Here is a 12,136-nt window from a genome sequence, read left to right on the forward strand (position 1 = left end):
TGGGGGGGGGGATCCGTGAGGACAAGAAGCCAGCTCTGTATCCCAAGAGTGGCTTATGCAAGTGACTGGTGCAATAAAGCGGTAAGCCCAACCGCTAAAGGAACATAAAGTCAAAAAAAAATTATGCACCAATGAGGCGTAGTATCTGCTGAAGTAAAAAGTGTTTATTGTACAATCCAAGAGTAGTGTACAAACAAAGTCACAGTGGAGAACGCCTGACGCGTTTCACGCATGCGTAGTTGCGCTTCATCGGAGGCTAATTCGAATCTAATTGTGACAGCTTTTAAACAAACATTCTACCAATCATTTGAGAGTTTGTATATGAGCCAATGGTGTGGCTATCCAGTGCAGCTAATATATACATAAATCTGTTCAATGATGAACGTTAATATGTTGTTTATATTTCAATAAGGTATAGCTGTTCTGGGATGTCAGACCATAAAAATTCTTAGCTCATATTAGGCATATATATATGTATAATCAATGTATATAGCGAAAATGTATACATTCTAAAATATCCATCAGTGACAAGCAATAAATATCTAAGCAAAATTAACATGCAAGCTGAAGACATATGGTGAAAAATTGTGTATAGTATAAACACTTATACTTAACGTCATACATATGATATCTTATATAGTCGCTTCATAGTGTTTGCCTAGGAAATGACCAGTCACTGCTAGTAAAACATAGCAAAACAAAAATATATAATGAATATCCTTTGATAAAAAATAATGCATAATACATATACATCGCTCATATTCAAGAAAAAGTAAAGAACAAAGAATAAAAATACAAATGGCATTCAAACAACTAGTTAAACATTCTATCCCTATATTCAGTTATATAACACCACAAAAATGTTATTTACAATCCTTCTATATAACTGAGCCTAAATTTACACAAATTAAGCTATTAGTTATTACCTAATGTCCTTATTTGCTAGAGCATAATCTAATGTCAGTATTTAAGATTAGCTAAAAATGAGGTCCTGAGTAATCATCTCGAATTAGTGTCTTGTCAAAAATTAAGGCTGGTAAATAGGAAAATTTTATTAGATGTAGGGAGTGAATGAACATAAGTAAGAATATAAAATATAGAAATAAAATAAAATATAAAATAAACAATAAAGAATGAGGCAGAAATACCCTAAGGAAGGAATAAAAAAGTAGAAAAAAATAAAATATATTATAGAGAACAAAGAATAACATAAAGCTAGAACTGAAGCTAAAACTCACAGGGAAGACTCTTAGTTGTAAGATAGTATGTCAATAGTAATGTACTCCTATGTATATATGGTATTTTCTAGTCTTACTGTAGATTCCAAGCTTATATTGAATAAAGTTGAATGAAGTCATATGAATAAGAAAATGACCACTGAGATTTATTAGGATTAGTAAGACTTTATCCAATGAGCTACACCTTTAAATGAGGCTATGTTCATTGGTAATGGGTTGTATGTTCTATTCTTAAGTCTTAGTTTCTATTCTCATGGGTGACACTTATACAAACAGATCTACATCCAATCTCCTATTTATACCATGAGGATATCTAGTATCCAGTCTAAGTATCCAGAATACTTCTCTTTTAAGTAGTTTGGCCGTTTTATCCCCTCCTCTTGCATTGTTTATAATTCTTTCAATGCCAATGAATGAAAAATAATCAGTACCTATGCCATGTTGGCGAAAGTGTTTCGCTACTGGAGTCTTGGGCTCTTTTTCAGTTAAAGATAAGAGATGCTCCCTAATTCGGTCTTTTAGTGGGCGTGTCGTAATCCCAGTATATTGCTGGAAGCAATGTTGACATGTGACAAGATAAATGACATATTGCGATGTACAATCTATCCTCTGTCTAATTTTATAGGTTTCTTTTGTATTTGTCGTTGTAAATGTATTTGTTTTTTGTGTAAAATCACAGCTTTTACAAGGTCTATGACCACATTTAAAGAAACCTGGATTTGGGGTTAACCAATTATCTGTCGGTTGCGGTTTGTCTGAAAATTTCTTGCTGGTTAGATCACCCAATGAAGGTGCTTTTTTTGCTACAAATTTTATCCCTTTGGATACTATTTCTTTTAAAGTATCATCGCTTTTTAGAATCGTAAGGTTATAGAAGGATTGTAAATAACATTTTTGTGGTGTTATATAACTGAATATAGGGATAGAATGTTTAACTAGTTGTTTGAATGCCATTTGTATTTTTATTCTTTGTTCTTTACATTTTCTTGAATATGAGCGATGAATATGTATTATGCATTATTTTTTATCAAAGGATATTCATTATATATTTTTGTTTTGCTATGTTTTACTAGCAGTGACTGGTCATTTCCTAGGCAAACACTATGAAGCGACTATATAAGATATCATATGTATGACGTTAAGTATAAGTGTTTATACTATACACAATTTTTCACCATATGTCTTCAGCTTGCATGTTAATTTTGCTTAGATATTTATTGCTTGTCGCTGATGGATATTTTAGAATGTATACATTTTCGCTATATACATTGATTATACATATATATATGCCTAATATGAGCTAAGAATTTTTATGGTCTGACATCCCAGAACAGCTATACCTTATTGAAATATAAACAACATATTAACGTTCATCATTGAACAGATTTATGTATATATTAGCTGCACTGGATAGCCACACCATCGGCTCATATACAAACTCTCAAATGATTGGTAGAATGTTTGTTTAAAAGCTGTCACAATTAGATTCGAATTAGCCTCCGATGAAGCGCATCTACGCATGCGCGAAACGCGTCAGGCGTTCTCCACTGTGACTTTGTTTGTACACTACTCTTGGATTGTACAATAAACACTTTTTACTTCAGCAGATACTACGCCTCATTGGTGCATAATTTTTTTTTTTACTTTATGTTAATAAGTGTTATGTAGGTGGCGGCGGTGTAGGGGGGGCAGATTAGGGTTTAATAAGTGTTATGTAGGTTGCGGTGGTGTAGGAGGGCAGATTAGGGGTTAATAAGTGTTATGTAGGTGGCGGCGGTGTAGGGGGGGCAGATTAGGGGTTAATAACATAATGTAGGTGGCGGAGGTGTAGGGGGGCATATTAGGGGTTAATAAGTATAATGTAGGTGGCGGCGGTGTTGGGGAAGCAGATTAGGGGTTAATAAGTATAAAGTAGGTGGCGGCGGTGTTGGGGCAGCAGATTAGGGGTGTTTAGACTTAGGGTTTATGTTAGGGTGTTAGGTGTAAACATAACTTTATTCTCCCATAGGAATCAATGGGATATTGGGCAGCAGCGAACATGAGTTTTCGCTGCTTTCAGACTCCCATTGAGTCCTATGGCATCTGCCGCCTCCAGGGCGGCAGATTGAAAACCAGGTAGGCTGGGCCGGAATAGTGCCTAGCATACCTGGTAGAAATTTGTTAACTTGCAAAAGTAGTCAGATAGTGCCGAATTTGCATTTGGAACACCTGTAGTGATGTAAGCATCGATCTGTGTCGGACTTTGACCGGCGGATCGTATGTTACGTCACAAAATTCTACTTTTGCCGGTCTGTAGGCTTTGATAAATAAGGGGAATCATGCTAGCCACAATTATGCTGCGGAATTCCAGCGTATTTGCGTTTGACGGTTTGATAAATAGGCCCCAATATGTGTGACTTTATCCTTAGCATAAAGGACATGTGGAGATCCTTTGAACGTGGAGTAAGGCAACTCCAGATAATCATTTCAGCCTTCTATGGACCTTGTCGGTGAGGTACAGCCATATCTCTCTAGGTACATTGGTCATGAAATCTACCCTTAGGGTCATGATACAAATATACACAGAGGGAAAAGCGCTTAACCAGTGAGGAGTATGGCAACCCCAGAGAGTTGTTTAGCCTTCTGTGGGCCATGTCAGTGAGGTGTAGCCATATTGGTTAGGGAATCCATATCTGGTGGATCTTCTGGGGTTTTAATGTCCGTTTTTCAGAGGAAGGTAGCCTGGTATTTAGAGGCTTAACTGTCCTTTTCAGGCAGGATCAGACTGATATACAACAGGAAAGTTCTGTGAATGGAACAATTGGGCTAAAAGTGGCTGCTCCCAGTTGGTGATTTGCCCAATAAAAAGCTACTAATCCATGTTTTATTCCTGGTTGAGCACATATCTCTCTTTTTATACCATTATTATGCTATTAAGTGCATACGCAAATGGTTGTGGTCTATGCAATGCTCACATTGTCACATTGTGGATCCATGTGCTATGAAATACATTGATTGGATCCAGAGGAAGGGGAAACTGGAGATTATTATTGTTCTGTTGCTGTGTTAACACATAAGTAATCTATACAAAAAGCTTAATATAGAAATCAGTTTGAACAATAAGCTAATGATTACTGTTGTAACAAATAAGTGTTCTAAAATAAATATTAATTATATTTTGCAAATAGAAGATAATGCTTTATGACACAAAGAGCTTACAATGTATCTCTAAGACATTATTTTGCAATTATATAAATTTTTTATTCACTAGAATCATTTAGAAATTACAATTCTGATCTACAAAAAGCAACATTTAAAGTTTACTAAGATTGCAAAATACTAATAATTTGCTTATACTGATTACTTGGCAGTTTATTGAACACTGAGGGGAATTGTTACTAAACAGGTTCCCGTATTTCTCCCACCTATTGCTGCCAGAATGGGTGTTCTGTTTCACCTTTGGCTATAAATGTTAGCAGAGCAAATTACATGCTAAACACAGTCTTGCCAAGATGCAGATGTACCTAGTGCTGGTTCTGGTAGCCCTTGCTGGTAACAGCTTTGCCTTGGATAGATGCAGTGTGGTCAGGGCACTGAGGAATGGAGGTGTTGTTGGGATAAAAGGCTATACTCTGGGAGACTGTAAGTACAGTTTTATGTCTTATTCTCCTCTGTACTGTACAATGTGTCTCCTTTTATTTCTTATGTAGCACATTTATCTGCATTTCCTTTTCTCTGTTCCCTTTTCATCCCACTTACGTATATTTGTTTCTCTCTTCCACTGATTTTGTTACTATCTCACCTATAAAAAGCATAACTATTTAATGTCTCTCTCTTGTGTATATTCTTATAGATTCTTGAGCTCTCTGTTTGACTTTCACCCTATTCTCATTTCTTACTCAACTGCATTTGTCTTTATCAGATGTGTGCTTAGTCCACTATGCAAGTTACTATGATGAATACCTAAACCGAAGTCCCTCTGAGTATGGGATCTTCCAGATCAACAGCTATTGGTGGTGTGATGATGGCCGAACTGTAGGACGCAAGAACCTCTGTGGAGTACCCTGCAGAAGTACGTAATACACATGCACTGTTTGTATATATTGCTCAGTTTTAGGGAAGCTAATTAAGGAAGAGTTACAGAGGATAATTTACAGGTAAATGTTGCAGAAACATTTGGAGAGTATAGTACAGTTTTAAGAAACATTTGCTGTTGGTTGCAGGATTATAGAAAGTAGCTTTAGAAGACATAATAAGTGATGAAGATATAAATACAAATCATCCTATATTATAAAAGGCCAGGTGTGTTTGTCAGATGCAGTCATGCACAGTAGAGACTGCAGAGGACAAACATACCTGGCCTTGAGCAGCAGAGGAGTGCACACTGCGGAAGCTGCCTTGTGGGGGCGTGGCTGGGCGTGCCGTGATGGGGCGTGGTCGGCAGGTGTGGTGAGGGCACATGGCCTCGTGGGAGCACGCGGGAGGTGCGTGGTCAACGGGAGAGAGGTGGGAGAGACCAAAAGAGATGGGATAGACCAAAAGAGAGCAAAAGAGGGGGGAAGAGAGAGAGCAAAAGAGAGGGGAGAGCAAAAGAGGGGAGAGAGAGAGCAAAAGAGAGGAGGGAGAGAGAGAGCAAAAGAGGGGGGAGAGAGGGAGAGAGAGAGACAGAGAGAGAGAGAGAGAGAAAGAGGGGGGGAGAGAGAGCAAAAGAGGGGGAGACAGAGAGCAAAAGAGGGGGGGAGAGAGCAAAAGAGAGGGGGAGAGAGAGCAAGAGAGGGGGAGAGAGAGCAAAAGAGAGGAGAGAGAGAGCAAAAGAGGGGGGAGAGATAGCAAAAGAGGGGGAGAAAGAGCAAAAAAGAGCGGAGAGAGAGCAAAAGAGAGCAGAGAGAGAAAGCAAAAGAGAGCAGAGAGAGAGAGCAAAAGAGAGGGGGAGAGAGAGAGAGCAAAAGAGAGGGGGAGAGAGAGAGAGCAAAAGAGAGGGGGAGAGAGAGAACAAAAGAGAGGGGGGAGAGAGAGAGCGCAAAATAAGGGGGAGAGAGCACAAAAGAGAAGGGGGAGAGAGAGCACAAAAGAGAGAGAGAGAGCAAAAGGGGAGGAGAGAGCAAAAGAGAGGGGGAGAGAGAGAGAGCAAAAGAGAGGAGAGAGAGAAAGAGCAGAAGAGGGGAGAGAGCAAAAGAGTGGGGGAGAGAGCAAAAGAGGGGGGAGAGAGAGAGCAAAAGAGGGAGAGAGAGAGAGAGCAAAAGAGAGCGGAGAGAGAGCAAAAGAGAGCAGAGAGAGCAAAAGAGAGCAGAGAGAGAGAGCAAAATAGAGAGGGAGAGAGAGAGCAAAAGAGAGGGGAGAGAGAGCGCAAAAGAGGGGGGAGAAAGAGTGCAAAAGAGAAGGGGAAGAGAGAGCTCAAAAGAGGGGGATAGAGAGCGCAAAAGAGAGGGGGAGAGAGCGTGAAAGAGAGGGGGGAGAAGCAAAAGAGAGGGGGAGAGAGAGCAAAAGAGAGGGGGAGAGAGAGCAAAAGATTGGGGGGAGAGAGAGATCAAAAGAGGGGGGAGATAGAGTAAAATAGGGGGGAGAGAGCAAAAGAGAGCGAAGAGAGAGCAAAAGAGAGCGGAGAGGGAGAGCAAAAGAGAGGGGGAGAGAGAGCAAAAGAGAGGGGGAGAGAGAGATCAAAAGAGATGGGGGAGAGCAGAAGAGGGGGAAGAGAGAGAGCGAGCAAAAGAGGGGAAGAGAGAGAGCAAAAGAGGGGGGGGGAGAGCAAAAGAGGGGGAGAGAGAGAGCACAAGAGGGGATAGAGAGAGCTAAGAGATAATATAACATATGACTCAGAGAAAATATACTAGGTGTGGACTGGTTTATAAGAAATTTTTAAAGCATAAAGAATGTAGAAAATGTAGAAAACAGCATCTTGCAGGAGATCTTAATGTGTGTTTCTATCTGTATCTGGACAATATGACAGATATATCACTGTATCACATCACAAAGCAGATATGTGTATTAGTGTTTATCAGCAGTATTTTTAAAGTTTGCTCATCACCAACTATGCAAAGGGAAAAAGATTCCAATGTGAAATAATTTTTACTGTATATATTGATGGAACCTTCCATTTCCTCTTAGCTATAAATGGTTAATCATTTACCTTTTCTTTTTCAGATTTATTGGGAGATTACCTTGGTGATGATATAAGGTGCTTAAAAAGGATTGTAAGAGATCCTAAAGGACTTGGAGCTTGGTAAGTAAACATAACTGGAAAAAAGTCTGCTTTTGTTTTCTTAGAAAAATCCTAGACAGTCATAAATAATATTACTGAGATACAATCGTTTCCTAACACATATCTCTTTTGTACTCCCTGGAATACACTATCACAAGACACACTCAAGATACAGATACTTCTTTATAGCAAAGTATCAACAATTCTAGGATAAATAGATAATACCTAAGTGTACTGTGAAATATACACTAAAACCTATACAAATAATGTAAATTCTGAGTAGAGCAGAAAAGTCTAATTGATTTCCTTAAAGTCTCAGATAAGTCAGTTATGTAATGGGGCCCACATTGTCTAAAATCTAACAGGTGCCTAATGTATTGTAATGCAATGTCTGTAGTGGGCTGTTTCAATTTCCCATTAATTTACAATGTTTATTGTTATACTCAGCCAAAAGCGTTTTCATCATTCAGAATATATTTATATCTTATGGTCCCAGAATCTGTGTATGGTAAAGTAAGTGAGCTCCCTGCACCCATGGTAGTTGTACCTATGAGCCAGAGTACCATGCATGTATCTACCCTGTAATAAACACATGGGGGCATATTTATCAATGTGCAAGCGGACATGATACGAAGTAGCGTATTATGTCCGCCGCACATTGATAAATGCCGACATCATACGCTGTCTGCATTTATCATTGCACCAGCAGTTCTTGTGAACTGCTGGTGCAATGCCGCCTCCTGCAGATTCGCAGCCAATCGGCTGCTAGCAGGGGGTGTCAATCAAACCGATAGTATTCGATCAGGTTGATTTCTGTCTGCGGCCTCAGAGCAGGCGGACAAGTTATGGAGCAGGGGTCTTTAGACCGCTGCTGAATAACTTCTGTTTCCGGCGAGCCTGAAGGCTCGCTGGAAACAAGGGGCATCAAGCTCCATACGGAGCTTGATAAATTTGCCCCTTATTCTGTGAGACATTGCCACCCTGTGTGGAACTTTTATTCTGTCAGATAAGCTCCTTGTTGTGCACTCGTATTCTGTCATATCTATAGTGTTGGGCCACTATGTTTACATGCTCAAGCTATGTGGCTCAAGCACATTTATCGCTAAGAGGTCTGCTGTGTCAGGAATACATATATTCAATGCATTTGTCACACTTTTTCTGATATAAACAATGGCTTGAAAACTATTTTTGCCTATTTTCAATGCAATATGCCTAATTAAACTATTAACCCCTAATCCGCCATTCACACACATCGCAATCTACCTAATGAAAGTATTAACCCCTGAATCCACCAACCTCAACATCGCAAACTACCTAATAAATGTATTAACCCCTAATCCGCCATTCACCCACATTGCAAAGTCACTATTAAAAGTATTAACCCCTAATCTTCCATTAACCCACATCGCAAAGTACCTATTAAAACTATTAACCCCTAATCTGCCATTAACCCACATTGCAACAAACCTTATAAAACTATTAACCCCTAATCCGCCAACCCCCCACAATGCAAGTACCCTAATTAACCTATTAACCCCTAATTCGCCAAACCCCCACAACACAAATAACAGCTAGATTACGAGTTTTGAGCTCTATATGGATTTTAACGACCGCCACAAAAGCGGCGTTATTTCACCTCCCTATAGCGCTGGTATTACAAGTTTTAAAAAAGCAGGCTTGTGCGGGAGAGCTCTATACCATACCATACCATACTTGGTTGCGTTGAGCTCCATACCGCACCGAAATTAAGCGCTGCTGTTACGTACTCGTGCACGATTTCTACATAGACATCAATGGGGATAGCTGGCAAAAAAAATGTATAACACTTCCGATCGTGGAATGAAAAGCTCCGTAACGCAGCCCCATTGATGTCTATTGTGAAAATAAAACTAATTTTTAAAACACTAACATAAACACCCTAACATAAACCCCGAGTCTAAACATCCCTAATCTGACACCCCCAACATCGCCGCCACCTACTGTACATACAGTTATTACCCCTAATCTGCTGCCCCCAACATCGCCGCAACCTACATAAAACTTTTAACCCCTAATCTGCCGCTCCCGATGTTGGTGCCACTATACTAAAGTTATTAACCCCTAAACCTCTGGCCTCCCACATCACTACCACTAAATAAATCCATTAACCCCTAAACCTAACACTACAACTTAACCCTAATGTAACCCTAAGCCTAACACCCCCTAACTTTAACATAATTAAAATACAACTAAAGTTACAATTATTAACTAAATAATACCTATTTTAAACTAAATACAAACTTACCTGCAAAATAAAACCTAAGCTAGCTACAATATAACTAATAGTTATATTGTAGCTAGCTTAGGTTTTATTTTTATTTCAGAGGTAAGTTTGTATTTATTTTAACTAGGTAGACTAGTTAGTAAATAGTGATAGAACTATTTACTAACTACCTAGTTAAAATAAATACAAACGTACCTGTGAAATAAAACTTAACCTGCCTTACACTAAAACCTAACATTACAAAAAAAAAATAAACACTAAAATTACTAAAAATAAAAATAACTAAATTACATAAAAAACAAACACTAAATTACAAAAAATAAGAAACAAATGATCAAAAATAAAAAATAATTACACCTAATCTAATAGCCCTATCAAAATAAAAAGCCCCCCCAATATAAAAAAAATCCTAGCCTACAATAAACTACCAATGGCCCTTAAAAGGGCCTTTTGTGGGGCATTGCCCCAAAGATATCAGCTCTATTACATGTACAAAAATACAAACACCCCCCTCCCATCAGTAAAACCCACCACCCCACAACCAACCCCCCCAAATAAAATAACTATCTAAAAAAAAGTAAGCTAACCATTGCCCTGAAGCGATTTTCCTGTAGTATCTTCTGACTCAGATGCAACGTGAGACATCTTGCAATATGTAAGAGAAAAAACAACATATATATAAAGCAAAATTGATCAAATTCCTTAAATGACAGTTTCAGGAATGGGAAAAAATGCCAAAGAACAAGCTTCTAGCAACCAGAAGCAATAAAAAATGAGACTTAAATAATGTGGAGACAAAAGTGACGCCCATATTTTTTCGCGCCAAACAAGACGCCCACATTATTTGGCGCCTAAATGCTTTTTGGCGCCAAAAATGACGCCACATCCGGAACGCCGACATTTTTGGCGCAAAATAACGTCAAAAAATGACGCAACTTCCGGCGACACGTATGACGCCGGAAACGGAAATAGAATTTTTGCGCCAAAAAAGTCAGCGCCAAGAATGACGCAATAAAATGAAGCATTTTCAGCCCCCGCAAGCCTAACAGCCCACAGGGAAAAAGTCAAATTTTAAGGTAAGAAAAATGTTAAATTAAAATGCATTATCCCAAATATGAAACTGACTGTCTGAAAATAAGGAAAGTTGAACATTCTGAGTCAAGGCAAATAAATGTTTGAATACATATATTTAGAACTTTATAAACAAAGTGCCCAACCATAGCTAGGAGTGTCACAGAAAATAAGACTTACTTACCCCAGGACACTCATCTACATATAGCAGATAGCCAAACCAGTACTGAAACGAGAATCAGCAGAGGTAATGGTATATATAAGAGTATATCGTCGATCTGAAAAGGGAGGTAAGAGATGAATCTCTACGACCGATAACAGAGAACCTATGAAATAGACCCCTTAGAAGGAGATCACTGCATTCAAATAGGCAATACTCTCCTCACATCCCTCTGACATTCACTGCACGCTGAGAGGAAAACCGGGCTCCAACTTGCTGCGGAGCGCATATCAACGTAGAATCTAGCACAAACTTACTTCACCACCTCCATTGGAGGCAAAGTTTGTAAAACTGAATTGTGGGTGTGGTGAGGGGTGTATTTATAGGCATTTTGAGGTTTGGGAAACTTTGCCCCTCCTGGTAGGAATGTATATCCCATACGTCACTAGCTCATGGACTCTTGCTAATTACATGAACGAAACCGCTAATTTTTTTGCTTTCTTTTCGTGCCCGGTATAGCGCAAAACTCGTAATCTAGGTGATTGTTTGTTATAAACCTCCCCTATAGCTCTTTTTAAAGCTCTATGTAACCCTTCTTGTCAAAGCTACTATCAGTACATTTTACTTTGTGTTTTAAACTCCAATTTCTTCTAATAATTATTTTCAAATTATTTTACAGGAGCGTTTGGAGAAATAATTGTCAAGGAAGGGATCTAAGCCGTTTTACCAGGGGATGTTAAAGGCCCTTCAACAGAAGATACCCTATGTTGTTTAACACAAGAAACTTTATATATTTGTCTCTTTTTTTTTTTTCTGATGATGATCCCTGGAAATAAATACATCAATTATACAAATAAATACATCAATTATACAAATAAATACATCAATTATTGCTTTAAAGCTGGTCTTCCAAAACGTATAGTAATTCTAGCTGACAGCTCATACACCCTTTCCTCATCACCTGATGTTCCTTCATCTCTTTACATAGGGTATGAGCAACGTCTCTCCAGCTGGTTTAGTTGTGTACCCTGTCTGTCTGTGTTGAACATGTTTCCAAATCTGCCATGGGTGTCTAGAGTGGGGTTAATGGGGGCAAGGGGAGGCATATGGCTTCTGCTCTTTATATCATAATGTAAGCACCTATATGATTCACTGCTTTGATGCCAATGAACCGTCATATTTAAAATGATGTGCAGCTCATTCGTACATTAAAGGGACATTCCAGC

General features: G+C 38.9%; 1 protein-coding gene across 1 annotated transcript; it reads left to right on the forward strand.

The window, feature by feature from the left end:
• Window positions 1–4,698: 4,698 nt before the first annotated feature.
• On the forward strand, window positions 4,699–11,810 carry LOC128641967 (lysozyme C). Its single transcript, XM_053694584.1, has 4 exons — window positions 4,699–4,859; window positions 5,140–5,289; window positions 7,359–7,437; window positions 11,590–11,810. Exons 1-4 carry the CDS (start codon window positions 4,730–4,732, stop codon window positions 11,648–11,650), a joined length of 420 nt encoding a protein of 139 aa, XP_053550559.1. The 5' UTR covers window positions 4,699–4,729; the 3' UTR covers window positions 11,651–11,810.
• Window positions 11,811–12,136: the final 326 nt, after the last annotated feature.

This window comes from Bombina bombina, chromosome 1 (genome assembly GCF_027579735.1).
Source record: "Bombina bombina isolate aBomBom1 chromosome 1, aBomBom1.pri, whole genome shotgun sequence".
Taxonomy (NCBI): domain Eukaryota; kingdom Metazoa; phylum Chordata; class Amphibia; order Anura; family Bombinatoridae; genus Bombina; species Bombina bombina.